Source organism: Penicillium cataractarum, assembly GCF_028827025.1.
Source record: "Penicillium cataractarum strain IBT 29864 chromosome Unknown utg000009l, whole genome shotgun sequence".
Classification (NCBI taxonomy): domain Eukaryota; kingdom Fungi; phylum Ascomycota; class Eurotiomycetes; order Eurotiales; family Aspergillaceae; genus Penicillium; species Penicillium cataractarum.
Window position 1 is genome coordinate 579,883 of NW_026622745.1, and position 16,939 is coordinate 596,821.

Genomic DNA, 16,939 nt, shown 5'->3' on the forward strand with positions numbered 1-16,939 from the left:
AAAGCCTGTCCTTGATGACAAGGATCGTCTTTATTGGTCGAGATAACTACCTCAGCCAGATGGGGACGAGGAGCGAGGATCGCCTATACCCTCTCTACAACGAACGCCAAGGCAGAGTATGCTAGAGTAGACAAAGGCAGGAGTTCATTTAAACGCCAGAATACGCCATGTATGTATTGTTGGATAGTCATCCTTCGCCATCCAGTGCAAAGTTAACGAGTCCCAAAACCAAAATACAGAACGGGGAATCACATCTAGTAATATACAGGAAAGGGAAACATCCAAGTATTCAAACAGGGATGAGTCCATTTCGAAAAAAGGGGGAAAGTCCATCGCTCGAAATGAGAGACAGCCTTATTTCTCTCCATCCTTCACACCGTCCTCCAAGAGAACAATACCAAGCTCCTTATCAAGCTGGTTCTCACGCTCACGGTGCTTGCGTCCTTCCTTGCTGATCTGCCGCAGTCGGCGGATATAGACGTTGCTCGCAACTTCGAGCTCGTCCTCGCCTCGGCCCTCAAGTCCCCTCATCCGACGAGTCTTGCACATCTTGTAGAGGACGTGGCCCTGTGCGGGCGACAACTCGCTCAGCTCGTACTCAACCTGCCACTTGTCATGGGCATTGAATCCTTCCGTCGGTCGGTCGACATACTCGCCATTGACCTTGTTCCGGATCGTCAAGGCCATAGCCATCAGCTCGCCCTTGGGTGCAGCTTCCTCTTCCTCAGCCTCGGCAGCGGAGGTCTCTGCCGTCTCTTCAACTTGAGGGGCATCAAGGTCGCTGTCATCTTCGCTAGGCTTGAGGTTCAGGAGGCGTTGCTGGTAGGCATCGATCTCGGCCTTCTTGGAGTTTTGAATGGCGTGAATCTCCTCCTTCGTGACGGGCTCGACGAAAATGTACATGAATGGGGTCACAGCGTCACGAGTCTCAAAGTGGAAACGAAGAGACTGCTCTGGATACTTCTCCGTTGCCTTGTTCAGAATTTCATTCCACAGCCCCAGGCTGAGCTCAAATTCCTTGTCACCCAGCGCGGTGTCCGATGTTCCGTGCAGAGTCTGGTCCATCTCAGGCAGACTGACGTACTGGAATCCAAAGATGCGCTCGACGTTGTGGAATGCGACAAAGATACCGTCCATACGGCCGATGCGAACCTGAAGAGAGTACTTGAGAAAAGCCGCGCGAATCATGTCGTAGAATTCGCGTTCGTACGACTCAAAGTCGCCGAACCGGGTCTTAATCTCGTAGCCAAGGCCATGCTCAAAGTTCTTAGCATCCATGCGAATCGAAACCACAGCGCGAGTCTTCAGGTCAAACATGCCGGTTCCGGGGAGACGTGGATCATAGGCATCCAACTGAGATCGCATGATGAAATCACCGTAAGTAGAGTAGTGGTACGATTCGGGAATTGCCTGCTCTTCCTCGTACGTGATCTTGTTCTCACTTGATCGTCGGTAGCGTTCAAAGTCCTCCTTGGGCATGGTAAGAAGCTTCTCCATCGACTTTCCAAGGTTCATCAGGATATTGGCCGAGTCAAACTCCTTGTCCGCATCGATAGCATACACCCCATCCTGATAGTGCAAGAACATGGCAGCCGGCGATCGAAGGAGGCGAGTAAAGGACCGAAGCTTGTCTGGGAAACCCTGGGACAGGGTGCGGGTGTCGATGCCTCTCCAAGCAGAAAGGAGATAGTGGAATTGGGAAAGGACAGAAGTCATACTAGAAGATGATCCACTGTATTTCTTCTTTTGCTTGATCGCATGATTCCGGAGGGTGTCATCTTTCGATGAGGTGATGTATTCCTTTAGGGCGTTGAAGTCGAATTCCGTGACAGGCATGATCTGGCCAAGATAGGGATCGAAATTGTAGACGCGCGAACGAGGATCTCTTAGTTGGTAGACACCAGGACTAGTCTCGTTGTTAGAGCTGTAAAGGGGAAAACAGGGATGTATGGGTAACTTACTTGAACAGGACTCGATCGAGACCAAAGGAAAGACCAGGCACAGGGGCCATGGGAATATCCAAGGCTTGAATATGTTAGTCAAAGCTCCCCACTCAATTTCTGGGAGAAACATCTCACCTTTCAGAGCATCGGCCTCGGAGTCGACCACTCCAGTATGCTTCTCGTTGACGAAGTTTGCGACGTGGGAGAGTTTGCCTTTTGGTCCCCTCGGTCCCCTCTTTGGCGAAGCCTTCTCGTCTAGGATTTGGTTCACTTTTTGAATCGCAGCCTTTCGTTTGCTCGTGGAGTCTGATCCATTTTTCGTCTCTCCTTCGTCCGACTTTTCATTTTCCTTTGATCGCCGCTTGTCCCGTTGTCTTGCTGTACGCCTCGCTCTCCTTGTGGCAGCCTGTTGGTTTTGAAGGTGCGCAGCGTCTGATGGCAAAGTATCGGGTAGTGATTCGTCTGCAAACTCTTGATTGGCTTGTTCGGCTTGTTCAGGGATCTTCGAATCGAGGTTTTGTCAGTTTTGGTCTATTGCCAATAACATGCTGCGGAAATCAATGATGGCATACCTTGCTAGACGAATCCTGCTCCCAATGTGGCATCGACGGCGCAGCCGGCACGTCAGCTGCGGTACTTCCTCCATTCTCACTGCTGAACTGGGCTCGGAGCGCAGGTATGCGGTGGAATCGCCGCAGATTCGTCGGCGCGGCGAATCGGCGCGCTAAGCAAGAAAAGCAGACATGGTCGCGGAGAGGGTCTGATACAGACCGGAGTGAGGCCCGAAACATACGGACCACGAATTTGAAAGAAATAAGGGGAGAAAAAAAGAGCAATGCCCGGAGATACACGACACGACGGGACTTGGACAAAAGATGGTATTGATTGCCTCGCGCGCCAGGTGTTTTTTCTGCCCCGTGATACCGCTTTGATGATCGCCACCTCAGGCACCGACTGAAAATATACTTTACTGCGAGTTAAAGCATAGATCGAGCTTTTGGATGAAGACATAATTGCATTGAAATATTGGAATGGAAATATATGGTACATTTCAATTGAGTAAACCCGGTTCTTAAAAATCTCTATAGACGGAAAGAGGTCACGCAGACAACTATATCAAGGTACTTTGGGCGAGCGAAGGCTTTTGAAGTACCAGAATAGGTTTCAAATTGTTTATACGACATCATGGTAGTTATAATTAAAAGGTCAAAATACCCATCTATAGCAAATTGACAAGTATTTTTGAAACTGCCGAAGTCTAGTGGCTCGAGTCAAATGGGTCTCCATCTCGTATGTAGGTACTTCGTAGGAAGAGTCATACCGGGTCCGACTCCGGAGAAACACCGCCGCCGGCAGAAAAAAAGTTACCCAGCACGGCGAGAACCTTACGATCTTCATCCACTCTTCCTGCAGTTGTTTCTCAGGTCTCTCTCGGCGAGGTGAGTATATCTGAACTCTCCAAATTCCCAATTACTTCCATTGCCTCTATTTTCCGTCCTCAACCAGTCAATTCCATACCTCTCAACCCAATTCATCGGAGGAGGGGCATATACCCCGCGGTGGGCTCCCACAATCGCTAACTTTATCACAGTCGCTCGAGACACTGCTTATACAATGGCTCAAGAACAATTGCGCGTCCTGGTTGTCGGCAATGGTGGCCGTGAGCATGCTTATGCTTGGAAGCTGAGCCAGTCGCCCCTCGTCGACATCGTCTATGTCGCTCCCGGAAATGGCGGTACTGGTCGGGGTTCCAGCAAGATCACCAACGCCAATGTCAAGGGTGACGATTACCCCGGCCTCGTGGCTTTCGCGCAGAAGAATGGCGTGAACCTCGTTGTGCCCGGTCCCGAGGCCCCCCTCGTCGACGGTATCCAGGGATACTTCCAAGCCGGTAAGTCGAAGAAGGCTCAACCATCATTGTACAATTGATTGCTGAGGCATTTTCCTACTCTCTATAGTCGGCATCAAGTGCTTCGGTCCCTCCAAGGCTGCCGCCCGCATGGAGGGCTCCAAGACCTTCTCCAAGGACTTCATGCAGCGTCACAACATCCCCACTGCTGCCTTTGGAAACTTCTCCGACTATGAGTCCGCCCGCAGCTACCTCGACTCCGTCTCCCACAACGTTGTGATCAAGGCCTCTGGTCTTGCCGCTGGTAAGGGTGTCGTTATCCCTACTACCAAGGAGAAGGCGCACCAGGCACTCAAGGAGATGATGCTCGACCACCAGTTCGGCACCGCTGGTGACGAGGTCGTCATCGAGGAGTATCTGGAGGGTGACGAGCTGAGCATCCTCACCTTCAGCGACGGCTACACTATCTACTCCCTGCCCCCCGCGCAGGACCACAAGCGCATCTTCGATGGTGACAAGGGCCCCAACACTGGTGGCATGGGCTGCTACGCCCCTACGCGCATTGCGCCCAAGGAGGTCCGTGACGAGATTGACCGCACTATCATTCAGCCTTCCATCGACGGCATGCGGAGAGACGGTATGTTCTACCTCAGTTTGAACCCTAAAGCATTACTCTAATATGGTTTTAGGTTTCCCCTTCGTTGGTATCCTCTTCACCGGTCTCATGATGACCAAGACCGGTCCCAAGGTCCTCGAATACAACGTCCGGGGTGGTGACCCCGAGACCCAGACCCTTCTGCCTCTGCTCAGCGAAGACACCGATCTGGCCCAGATCATGGTCGCCTGTACCGAGCACTACCTTGACGGTGTCTCTATCAAGGTCGAGCCCAACTACTCCACCACCGTTGTCGCCGTTGCTGGCGGTTACCCCGGCTCCTACGCCAAGGGCAAGCCCATCACTTTGGATCCCACTCCTGCGGGCTCCCTGATCTTCCACGCCGGTACCACCCTGTCTGGCGATGAGCTGCAGACCTCCGGTGGCCGTGTGATTGCTGCCACCGCCACCGCTGCCACCCTTGAGGAGGCCGTGTCCAAGAGCTACGAGGGCATCGCCACCATTCACTTCGAGGACATGTTCTTCCGCAAGGATATCGCCCACCGCGCCTTCCGCCAGACTGCCGACACCTCTCTGACCTACGCCGCTGCTGGTGTCTCCATCGATGCCGGTAACGAGCTGGTTAACCGCATCAAGGCCTCCGTCGGACGCACCAAGCGCCCCGGCACTGACGCCGTCATCGGCGGCTTCGGTGGTCTCTTCTCTTTGGCTGCCGCCAACCCTGAGTACCACGCCGACTCGCCCACTCTGATTGGTGCCATCGATGGTGTTGGTACCAAGCTCAAGATTGCCCACACTGTCGGTATCCACGACACCGTTGGTATCGATCTGGTTGCCATGAACGTCAACGACCTCGTTGTCCAGGGTGCCGAGCCCCTCTTCTTCCTTGACTGCTACTCCTGCGGCCACTTGGACGTCCCTACCGCCACCGCGTTCGTCACCGGTGTTGCCGACGGCTGTGTGCAAGCCGGCTGTGCCCTGATCGGTGGTGAGACCGCCGAGATGCCCGGTCTGTTCATCGACGACACCTACGACGCCGTCGGTGCGGCTGTTGGTGCCATCAACACCAGCGGTGCTTACGCCCGCCAGATCCTGCCTCACACCGACGCCATGCGCTCCGGCGACGTGCTTCTGGCCCTTGGCTCGTCCGGCCCGCACTCTAACGGTTACTCCCTGGTGCGCAAGATCGTCGAGCGCACCGGCCTGGACTTCGCCGACCCCGCCCCCTTCACCATGCCCGGTCAGACCGAGCAGCTCTCCCTGGGCCGTGCCCTGCTCACCCCCACCCGCATCTACGTCAAGTCCATCCTGGCCGCTCTGAAGGCCCACTCGACCGCCATCAAGGGTCTGGCTCACATCACCGGCGGTGGCCTCACCGAGAACATCCCCCGCATGCTGCCCTCGACTCTTACCGCCGCCGTCGACGTCAGCTCCTGGGCCCAGCCTTCCGTCTTCCAGTGGCTGCAGCGTGCCGGTAACGTCTCCCCGGTGGAGATGGCCCGCGCATTCAACTGCGGTGTTGGCATGGTCATTGCCGTTGAGGCTTCCGCCGCGGCGGAGGTTCGCCAGAGCTTCGAGGCTGCCGGTGAGACTGTCTACACTATCGGTGAGCTGCGTGCCCGTGCCCAGGGTGAGGAGGGCTGCGTGCTCAGCGGCCTGGAGTCGTGGAGCGCATGATTTGTCCGAGAGAGAGGAGGGAAGTCTTTTTCCCTGATTTGAAAATTTTTGCGATGGTCGTTGATTTGTTATGACACTTTTTTTCTTGGTTACGTTTTTGTTGGTCTGGAGACACAAAATTGGGACTTGTGGTCCTGGAATGAATGATGCTGAATATCCTGTATTATGGATGAAATGATACATACACTTATATACTGTCAAGAATTGAAGTTTTACTAGAATTATCCGCCTCTGTTCTCTCTCTCTCTCTTCGCCTCGACGGGGATGTACATGTACATAATGCATACTCCTGGCATGTACATCAATTCTGCACATCCCGCCTTGAGTTAGTCTACAATAGTAATGTACCCAATGAATCCCTACCCATGTTTACCTAGTCAGTATTCACCCTGTCTATCTCCTCTTCTTTCCCCTCCTCCTTCATGTCCTTTCAATCATCTCTGGAAAAGATTCCACTGTAATATCTTGGGTGCTAAAGAAACTCAAAACGACATCCACGAAGGATTTAGCCTAGAAAGAAATTCTCAACTCGATGGATTCGCCCAAGAATTATACAACCATAGCAGACGAACTGACATCGTAGTACAACCCTGCAAGAGCTCTCCTGTATAAATGCGGTTTCATTACACTCTCTCCGGGAGCTGCAGGGACAGGGGCTATTAGACCCTAACATAAACCATCTCACCACCAACTAACCTTCATAAATACTCACTGCGGGACACTTTCTGCTACGATTTCCACCTAATTCTACAGAATAGCATGTAGCTTAGAACCATATAATACCGAGTCCTCGAAGACATCCTCAATCCTCCAAACAATTCACTAGAAGTCCCTTCTGGTCTTGCTACACAGTCTCCCCCTTCCCCTCCTCTCCTCCTTCAATCATTGGATTACGTTAACTACATTCTAAATCTCACTCCTATCCCATACACGCATCCAAACGATAACCATACTTGAGTATCATCATAGAACCATTTCTCAGAATACCTGGCAGTGCTTTGCTTCCCCAGCTCTGGCTCTCAGTAGTAACGCTGTCATATAGAAGTCCAGTATCCTGTGAGCCCTCAAACAAATTATCCCAGTCATAACGGTGTATTTCCCGACTATACTGCCTGGAAAATAGAGATTCTTCTTTCTTCACCAGCCTCTAACTACTCCCAAGTCGAAGTCCAAGTCCAAGTCCAATTCACCATCCAGTCCAAACTAAACCAGCCTACCTTCGCAGCCAACACATACCTCAGCGAAGACAGCGATTCCAATTTAGCACTGGCACGAATGTCAATTTTGCATGTACTAATTTGCTTTCAAGTTGTAGCGCAGAGCGTTATTTAACGAGGGCGTGACCGGGACAGAAATTTCATTACGAATACGAAGAATATTCAACGGATACAAATCGTCGATGACCTAGAACTTTGCAGGAACTAGAAAAGTGGAACGAAGATAGAAAGGGGGAAGGGAAAGACACTCAGGAAGCATATCACGCAAGAAAAAGCGAATGAACAAAAAAGAGTTTGGGAAACTATCCAAAACGACCGACTCTATTCCACTAAAATCGAAGAATTTCCATTTTCAGGCTATCCGCTTGATAATGCGAGTCCAACAACGCTTGCGATCCACCAGTGCCTCCATCCTGCCTTTTGATACACCAGGAAAGTACGAGCGACGATCAAAGCTTCGAACAAAGAGAGAAAGAAGCTTAGAAGCACTTGCGGTGAACGATCGAGGGACCGCTCTCGTCGTACTCCTGCTTGGAGATCCACATCTGCTGGAAGGTGGACAGAGAGGCGAGAATGGAACCACCGATCCAGACGGAGTACTTGCGCTCGGGGGGAGCGATGATCTTGACCTTCATGGAAGAAGGAGCAAGAGCAGTGATCTCCTTCTGCATACGGTCGGAGATACCGGGGTACATGGTGGTACCACCAGACTAGAGGGGGAGAAATCAGTAATTGAGTCATTAGATAATACAAGATGGAATAACATACCATGACAATGTTGCCGTACAGATCCTTACGGACATCAACATCACACTTCATGATGGAGTTGAAGGTGGTGACGTGGATACCGCCAGACTCAAGACCCAGAACGTTGGGCTGGAACAGAGCCTCGGGAGCACGGAAGCGCTCGTTACCAATGGTGATGACCTGTCCGTCGGGCAGCTCATAGGACTTCTCAAGGCTGGAGCTCTGGGAAGCGGTCTGGATCTCCTGCTCAAAGTCGAGAGCGACGTAGCAGAGCTTCTCCTTGATGTCACGGACGATTTCACGCTCGGCAGTGGTGGAGAAGGTGTAACCGCGCTCAGCCAGGATCTTCATCAGGTAGTCGGTCAAGTCACGACCAGCCATGTCGATACGGGAGATGGCGTGGGGGAGGGAGAAACCCTCGTAGATGGGGACAACGTGGGTAACACCATCACCGGAGTCGAGAACGATACCAGTGGTACGACCGGAGGCGTACAGGGAGAGGACGGCCTGGATGGAGACGTAGAAGGCGGGGGCGTTGAAGGTCTCGAAGACAATCTGGGTCATCTTCTCACGGTTGGACTTGGGGTTGATAGGAGCCTCAGTCAAGAGGATGGGGTGCTCCTCGGGGGCCACACGGAGCTCGTTGTAGAAAGTGTGGTGCCAGATCTTCTCCATGTCGTCCCAGTTGGTGACGACACCGTGCTCAATGGGGTAGCGGAGGGTAAGGATACCACGCTTGGACTGTGCCTCATCACCGACGTAGGAGTCCTTCTGACCCATACCAATCATGATACTGGGAGCATTGCGTTAGTTGGAGGAATGTCCATTGAGGGGAGGGAGATTTTGGGGTTCTTGCGACCAGCGCATCAAGCAATATGAGGCTGATCAAGACCAGAAAAGATCGAAATTCAGGGGAGGAGATATTTACCCATGGTGACGGGGACGACCGACAATGGAGGCTATTCATTTTGGTCAGTATTGATTTTTTTCCCGATCGATGTCTCGGTCCAAAAAGTTAACAGGCGACAAATTTTCCGACCAACCCCAGCTTGACCGCAAAAGCCGACGCAAGGGTTGGCGGGGGATAATTTGCCCAGGAGGAGGGGGAGACAGATTGCCATCATAAGGAAACTTGTGTGTGGGGGGGGGGGAAGAGGGAATTTGGTTGGGACTTACGGAAGACAGCTCGAGGGGCATCGTCACCGGCGAAACCGGCCTTGCACATACCCGAGCTACAAACAACGCATCAGTAAGAGATTCTTCCATCGAAACCGGGAACAATAGAGTGGATATTGATGCTGCGAGTGGTCTGGACGGGCGATTGGGATTCCTCGGTGGTCGTGGTGGTGGGATAGGGGGTAAGATGATGGAATCGGGACCGCGCGACCGGGGCGGTTGACGAGGAACCCAAACACAGCCAGACCAGCTCTCACAGGCATCAACCCAAGTTTCATCACGTACCCATTGTCAATGACGAGAGCAGCGACTTCCTCTATAGATGAGATGATGAATTAGCATGATTCCAAATTCGAAGTTAGGTCCAACGGTCATCACGTCAGCTTCAGCGGTCCTCCCCAGACAGCTCTGAGGGGGTGAAGGCGCTGAGGTGGCCACAACGGGATTAACCACAGAGGGATGGAGGAGGAAGAATAGGAGAATGAACATACCTTCCATTGTGACTGAGATGGATGTAGATTAAAGTGGGAGAGGAGAAGAAAAGAAGGGGGAGGGAGGGGGAGGGTGAGTTGTGTGTATGGAGTACTTGTTAAGAGTGTAGGGGGGGGGGAAAGGGAGAGAAGGAGGGAAGAGGGAGAAGAAGGTGGAGAGGGGCCCGATGGGTTTGGCTGGTTTGTGATTGGAGTCCCGCTCTAGTCCAAAGCGAGTCTTGACTCTAGAGTTCTAGTACAACTAAGTTAGTTTCTGACCTGGATTAGGCTGATCAATATGAACCGCTTATCATCATTCTCTTTTCTGTATCTGACCCTATTTATGCAATCGTTCTCCCTTCCAAGGCAGACATCTTTTACCACTCGTTATGGCTCTGCCTACCACCCCCAATGGCACGCCTCCTTCCTACACCACCTAATCTGCATTGCGTATACCCTGCGCAACTCTGCGCCAGAGAACAATTCAAGAGCCTCTAGACCCTTATTACTGGGGGATTGACATCCATTGACATGGATATCTGCCTAGTGGCATCCACCACGATCATCATCACGATAACCTTTTACATTCTATCCGGGAAACTCACTGTATAGACTACGTAGTCCACGAGGCCAGGGCTTATGCTCCAAAACCAGGCTCCGACATTCATACAGTCTTTCATGTGGCGGGGGACCAGGGACGGAGGAGTCAGTGTCATTTACTCCGTTCCAAGCCAGCGGTGTCTTGTCTGGCTGGAAGGTCACTTCTAAGTATAGAACCCCTCCATATCCGCTGGCCACAGCACTGCCCCAAGCCTCGAACGGTACTTACTTGGTACGTACTCCGTACGTACGGATTGGCAACCCACATACTTCTTTGTCGTATAGCATACCACAAGTAAACCTTACGCGGATACGAGGCGTCCCACTATTTCAGAGTATGAGACTATGCCATTGAAACTTCTGTCTATAGTCTAGCGATAAATATCTACAAGATGGGTATGATTATACAAAGTACTCCGTACTGTTCTAACAAGGGTCTTACGCAAGCGCCATTCCAAGAAACATGGTTCAAGCGTGGTTCCAGTTACCGCCATTTCCCCGTGTGCGAGACGGTGAGTGGCAAGTCACGTGGTTGGAGGGGTGAGATCAAGTCACATGACATTATGCATCCAAGGGAAGTCTAGTCACATGATCGAACCTACTAGGCGCCGCACGAATCGTCCAGATTCAAGGTCAGATTAGATAAGCAGTCGCATCACGGGCTTCATATTATCAGGATTTCATAGATCGAAACAATTTTCCCTTGCCTCTCGTACAAACACACCCTTAACAAGAGCGGAAACAACCCCCTCCTCCTCCTCCTCCTACACCACACATCCCATCTACACACACCCACTCCCACCATGGATCCCACAATGAACAAGCTCCTCAAATGGAGCGTCACCAACTCCGAACAAAAAAACGCCGACGGCACCGTGACAGCCCCTCCCAGCGCCGAAGAAGCCTCTCGCACCCTGACACCGGACATGATCAACGCGCTCATGGGCGGTCCCTCGGATGCAGACTTAATGAAAGCCGCCATGGAAGTACTCCACTCTGACGAGTCCGATTTGGAGAACAAGATGATCGCCTTTGACAACTTTGAGCAACTCATCGAGGGAATCGACAATGCGAATAACCTCGAGCCGTTGGGCTTGTGGACGCCCCTGGTGCAGTTGTTGAAGCACGAGGAGGCGGATATGCGTCGGATGGCGGCTTGGTGTATTGGGACGGCGGTGCAGAATAATGAGAAGGCTCAGGATAGGGTATGTACAGCGTGATCTGGATGAGTCCCCGAGAGTTTGGATATGTGCTAATTTGGTTGATGTCTAGTTTGTCGTTTTGAACGGTATTCCTGCCCTGGTCTCTATGGCCACGGCCGATCCTAACCCCGCTGCGCGCAAGAAGTCTATTTATGCGCTTTCGTCGGCGGTGCGCAATTACCAGCCTGCTATGAATGAACTGGTCAAGGTCCTTCCTGAGGGATATCCTACCGATAAGAGTGATGCTGGTGACATGGAGGTTGTTGATGCTATTATGGACAAGCTCCGTGCCCACCCTGTCGACTCGGCGTGAGAGGTGACTAATGAGACCTTAAGTTTCCTCAGTACGGCCATCGTAAGAGGTTGTATGACCTCTGCGCGGTGAATTGAAGTGTACCAGGCCTGATTGATCATCCGTGTATGGAGGCTCCAGCCTGACGTGCACCTGCTCCGCCCATACATTGATGAAGAGCGAGACGGGCCTCCAGTCACCAGACCTGTCCTCGTTCCTTCTCCTCCACGAGTCATCTATGTTCAAGATGACTCTATCAATCACATGATTATTGTCTCGCTGGTATGGTGCAGGGTTGCATCGCTTTTGAAGCCACTCCAACCTCAGCAGAAAAGTGATTTGATCTGATATGTATATACCCTGGACTACATGTCCCACGATTTCAATTAATGCAATGCATAAACCAAGAAATTCAAGAAAATATCCACTGTTGAGAAAGAGAATTACCTAAATCGTAGTACGCGTACTTACACTCGTAGATCTCAAGCCATAGCTTGGCATCCGATATATACTTCGCTGCCTGCGACCATCACGATAACTGCCTACAACCACGAATCTACTACAACCACCCATTCAACACAAACCTAAAAGACAAGTGACCCTGAAATAGTTTATCTAATTAAAATCATACCCCACTACTCAACCATACATCCCCGACCTACCATACAAGTCGAGTGCTTCACCCTCCACACTCTCGACCAACCCCCGGCCCGACATTTCTCCGCACCCCCAGGACGCATCGTCATCGGCACCGAAGCTCACCACACCCCAAGCACTGAGCACGCCCATCAAACCCAGACATACACGAACATCATGGACGTCTCCAGCAACCGGCTCTTCCGGTTCTCGAAGCCCGAATGGCTCAACAACTCCGCCGTCCGCAACGCAGGAGTCTACACCTCCGGCGCCTTGGTACGTACCCTCACCCCAACCCCGAACCATGCCTACACCAACCCCAACACCCTCCAATGCGCCGATTATACCCTCTCCCCCTCCTATACCCCCTATACCACAATACTGCCTAATACTAACAACCTTCCTCCTCCCCCCACAGTTCGCAGCAGGCTTCTTCTTCCTCATCGACGTAGCATCCTTCTCGCACAGCGCCCGCAACGGCTCAGACGTGCACATCAAATTCGTCGACTGGATCCCGGGTATCTGCTCCGCGCTGGGCATGCTAGTTATCAACTCGATCGAGAAGTCCAGGCTGCAGGCCGACAGCTTTAGTTACAGCGGGGGCGGGGTTGCGTGGAAGGCGCGGTTTGTGTTGTTTTTGGGATTTGCGCTTTTGGCGGGTGGTTTGGCGGGGAGTGTGGTATGTGTTATAAACTTCCTCCCAGTGGATAGGGGATAGTGGATTTATTTCCATTTTGAAGGCGGCTCGAGGGGGGATTGACGAGCACTGCTAATCATTGTTCTCGGCGCAGACGGTTATGGTGCTTAAGTACCTTGTGAAAGATTATCCGATTCAGACGCTGTACTTTGGTATCGCGAATGTGGTGGCTAACGGTCTTGTTATGCTGAGGTGTGTTTTATTCGGGACGTTGACTCTGGGGGTTCTCGGGGTGTTTTTGGCTAACAATATTTTGCAGCTCTGTCGTGCTTTGGGTTTCTCAGAATATCGAGGATGATTACACTTATAACCTTGCGCTGTGAGGTTAGGGCTTTTCGACTGCGCCGGATTATCCAATGCTGAAGTGACTCGAATTGATTGGACTTGATTTGAATTGACTGGACTCGATATACCTATTTTGCGCTCGTGATGTGGCTTGTATTTTATGCGTTGATATGATGATTTGTGTTTAGCTTTTTGGAATTCGTCATCTCCGGCTGGGCGCTGGGGCTTAGCGTGTGGAATGGACTTATTCATACAACCGCTTGATGAAGTAGTTATTGTATATCTGTAGGGATGGCTCCGGCAGATGGTAGATGTTGGACCTGGATACTTGTAACTGGAATTGGGGTTGAACAAAGCAGGTATAACGGTACGGCATTAACATTTTGAACCGGGTATACACCCAACGCCTAACAAGTAAACCAAATAATCCTTGAAATCCCATGACTTGATCACCGAAAAGCAATCCTAACATGCCGTCAATCCCATCCCACAAAACACCACAAACCAAAATGCAAATTCATATTCTCATAACATAGCATACCACCCCGACCTAGACCGAACTTAATGATCCTCACAAAACAGCCTCAACAACTCATCAATACAAGTCATAGCCTTCCCCTTCTCCAGCAACACCGGCGTAGCTCCCGCCCCACCCGCCCCTGAATCCTTCAGATACTTCCGCAGCGCAAACGCAGAAGCCTTATACGTTGCATGATACATGGCTTTGAACTCGTCGTCATCCGCTGCAGCTCCGGGGGCCGGTGTCTCCGCACGCAGAGTCTCCAGTGCTGGGGTTGTGCTTCGGAGATCTGGTTCTGTCTCCGCGGACCCTTGACCGGCGGGATTCAGCTTGCTGGAGAAGGAAGAGGATGTCGAGCGTGGGTTTGAGCGGTGGAAGCCGTAGAGACGCATGCATGTGAGGATTGTGCGGGTGATTAGGTTCTTGTTTTCGGCGATGATGGCGTCTGTGGTTTTGGGCGGGGAGCTGGGTGTTGCGAGATTGTTTTCTGAGATCGATGTTGATAGGAGTGATGGAGGTTGGGTGTGTCCTGATGCGCGGCGGGATGGAGGATCGAGGAAGGGGTTTGGTAAAGTGGTGCGTTTTTGAGGATCGGCGCTTGAAGCTGACCCTGATACAGGAACTGGCGTGCCAGCTCCGCGTGCGCCGAGTCTGCTCACGGGTCTGTGTAAGCCGGCTCCGATTGATACGGATCGTGACCTGCGTGCTGCCAGTCGGTCCAGCGTTGGCAGACTAGGCGGGTCATCCTCGGGCTCGCGCTTTATTCTCAGCGTCTGGAGATTCTGTGACGAGGAAGATGGCCGAGACGAGGCCATCAATTGGGAGACGGCCTCGCCACCGCGCTGCCGGACACGCCGGTGGTGCTGCGCGGCGACTTCGAAGAGAGTCGCGACACGTTTGCGCTTGGGACTGGGCGAGCTAATGTCCGGGAGAAACTCGGCCTGCGTGGAGGCACGCTCTTCATCCGAGCTTGGTGGAGGAGATGGGAATGCTTGCGCCTGAGTGATGAGCGACGTAGATAGCGGTGCCGCGTATATCCTCAACTGATATGGTTTTCCCGGGGAGGAATTGGGCTGTCCGGGGACATCGGACGGTGACGAGTGCGGCGGGGTTGGCGGGCGTGCGCAGGACGACGCGGTCGACAACACGCCGTAGATCAAGAGGTCCGAGGTGACCACCGTAGTATTCCTCGACGGGGCCCCCTCGACACTGACCAGCAGGCCGACGGGACATTGTACAGACTGGTGGAGGTCCAGTCCATCCTGGTTCAACCATATAGCCCCCGCCAACTTGGCCTGGAACCATTGCGACGTCCCCGCGTTCAGAGTGTGTAATTCGAGGTTGGGGCCTGCCCGCGCATGAAGTGGAATCAGGGCGGGATTGATAAAGCTGCGGAGACCGAGTTTGGCAGTTTTGGATATGTCGCATTGCCAGTGGGAGGTCGGGTCGACTAAGCGGATCCCTAGTATCAAGGTTAGTCAAGGGCATGACCGTCGTGGAGCGCGTCGTAGGCTGTTACCTTCCAGCTGGCGGTCTGGGTTCAAGTCAATGGACCCTGACCAAATGTTCATTTTTAATTTCAATCACTCGGACTGCTCCCCCATGGCAGTCTGCGTTGTTGAGAGTGTTGGGCGGTCAATTAGTTGGGTCTCACAATCGACTCTTTCGTGTTGGCGGAACGCGCTATGACGCGCGACGTCACGTGAAACTATAGAGCAAAGCAGATTAATGAATGGTGACAACCGCATCATAGAGTCTCAGTTATGTAAAGTAAAACAAACTGAAAGATCATAAATACTACTCAAAAGACCTTCTAATGGGTTGTCAAAAGACACGAAGCCGAACCCTACGTACTAGGCCTTTACCCCACTGGGTTCGGATTATGATTTCCACAGTAATAGAACGAGAAAGCCATACCCATTATATGAGTGTTTGAGAAAGCAAAATCCATCAAAAAGACTCTATATATACACTGCGTTAGAATACACCCAGAGTAACATAGCCAATGACATGCTAAAGCCATCAAGCGGCAAATCGTCGCTAGAGAATCATTCCCCCGCTCCGAGAATATCATGGAATACGTATAAAATCAAACTAATCGCGCAAAAGGAAACGTCATCATGGAGGCAAGGCAATTTGGATGTTCATCGAGCCCCTATAGCCTAACAAAAACAGATTATAGGCACAACTCGCATTCCCCACCCATTCATCAACAATCAGAACTCTTCCTGCTCCTGGAAAAACATCGAGAAGCTGATGATAGTACCGTAAATCAATAGACCGCCAAAGATGGACATGATCATAGCGGGAAGCTCGATGGCTCCGCTGTGTGCCAGAACTACGGGGAGTGCTAAGAGAAGTGGGGTGTCAGCAGGTTAGTTCAGGATAATAGATGACCGCCACGCAGGTAAAACAACAGGCTCTCCTTGGTCATGGAAGCAAGGCTTTGCTGAGTGGCAGAGATGCCTGGGAATGACTGGCGGGGCACGTTGTCTGCTGGACATGGCGGTACTAGGACGCAACTCACCGATACCAGTCAGAACCAGGAACCCAGTCATGAACCGTCCAAAGTCCATAGCCGAGTTACTGGAGCTGTCCATGAAATCATCTGGGTTCGCACATCGTCCACAGATCCAATTGGGGAGCGGCGCAACGATATAGATGGCAACGACCAACAGGGGCCAGTACTTGTGCCAGAGAGCGGAGGAGAGAATAACGAGTAGGAAACCAATCGCGAGCACCTATTCCAGATCAGCAAATCGTTCCAACCAAGCGACACAAGCTAACAGGCGTGGAGTTGCATACAAACGAGAGCGCGATGATGGTCTTAAGTCCAGCGGCCATGATTGCGGAGTCGCCGAAGCTGCCCGGTTCGAGAGAAGAGGGGGTGTCGTTTGGGATGTAAAAGCGCGCAGGTCAGACGGAAATCTCAGAGGTCGTTCGAGAATGGCAGCCCCATTGACTGGGATTGAGGGGAGGAGTGAGCTTCGGAGATGGACGAGGAACGAGTGA

At 52.1% G+C, this 16,939-nt stretch overlaps 7 protein-coding genes across 7 annotated transcripts; 3 read left to right on the top strand and 4 right to left on the bottom strand.

Annotated features, from left to right (window-relative positions):
• Positions 1-354: 354 nt before the first annotated feature.
• On the bottom strand, positions 355-2,734 carry N7496_010866 (Pet127 family protein; the record flags this gene model as incomplete). Its single annotated transcript, XM_056703779.1, has 4 exons — positions 355-1,924; positions 1,962-2,025; positions 2,079-2,445; positions 2,516-2,734. 4 exons carry the CDS (start codon positions 2,732-2,734, stop codon positions 355-357), a joined length of 2,220 nt encoding a protein of 739 aa, XP_056549739.1.
• Positions 2,735-3,557: 823 nt separating this feature from the next.
• ade1 (bifunctional aminoimidazole ribotide synthase/glycinamide ribotide synthase) lies at positions 3,558-6,085 on the top strand (the record flags this gene model as incomplete). Its single annotated transcript, XM_056703780.1, has 3 exons — positions 3,558-3,834; positions 3,902-4,429; positions 4,482-6,085. The coding sequence occupies 3 exons, from the start codon at positions 3,558-3,560 to the stop codon at positions 6,083-6,085; spliced, it is 2,409 nt and encodes an 802-aa protein (XP_056549740.1).
• A 1,696-nt stretch (positions 6,086-7,781) lies between these two features.
• Positions 7,782-9,723, bottom strand: act1 (actin ACT1; the record flags this gene model as incomplete). Its single annotated transcript, XM_056703781.1, has 6 exons — positions 7,782-8,012; positions 8,071-8,842; positions 8,978-9,008; positions 9,226-9,281; positions 9,511-9,541; positions 9,717-9,723. 6 exons carry the CDS (start codon positions 9,721-9,723, stop codon positions 7,782-7,784), a joined length of 1,128 nt encoding a protein of 375 aa, XP_056549741.1.
• A 1,375-nt stretch (positions 9,724-11,098) lies between these two features.
• On the top strand, positions 11,099-11,810 carry fes1 (Hsp70 nucleotide exchange factor FES1; the record flags this gene model as incomplete). Its single annotated transcript, XM_056703782.1, has 2 exons — positions 11,099-11,500; positions 11,568-11,810. 2 exons carry the CDS (start codon positions 11,099-11,101, stop codon positions 11,808-11,810), a joined length of 645 nt encoding a protein of 214 aa, XP_056549742.1.
• Positions 11,811-12,602: 792 nt separating this feature from the next.
• On the top strand, positions 12,603-13,445 carry N7496_010870 (UPF0220 family protein; the record flags this gene model as incomplete). The annotated part of the gene is made up of 4 exons (XM_056703783.1): positions 12,603-12,701; positions 12,844-13,104; positions 13,217-13,314; positions 13,382-13,445. The coding sequence occupies 4 exons, from the start codon at positions 12,603-12,605 to the stop codon at positions 13,443-13,445; spliced, it is 522 nt and encodes a 173-aa protein (XP_056549743.1).
• Positions 13,446-13,968: 523 nt separating this feature from the next.
• On the bottom strand, positions 13,969-15,498 carry N7496_010871 (uncharacterized protein; the record flags this gene model as incomplete). Its single annotated transcript, XM_056703784.1, has 2 exons — positions 13,969-15,389; positions 15,447-15,498. 2 exons carry the CDS (start codon positions 15,496-15,498, stop codon positions 13,969-13,971), a joined length of 1,473 nt encoding a protein of 490 aa, XP_056549744.1.
• Positions 15,499-16,143: 645 nt separating this feature from the next.
• On the bottom strand, positions 16,144-16,771 carry N7496_010872 (Vps55 family protein; the record flags this gene model as incomplete). Its single annotated transcript, XM_056703785.1, has 3 exons — positions 16,144-16,277; positions 16,455-16,668; positions 16,733-16,771. The coding sequence occupies 3 exons, from the start codon at positions 16,769-16,771 to the stop codon at positions 16,144-16,146; spliced, it is 387 nt and encodes a 128-aa protein (XP_056549745.1).
• Between the last annotated feature and the right edge of the window lie 168 nt (positions 16,772-16,939).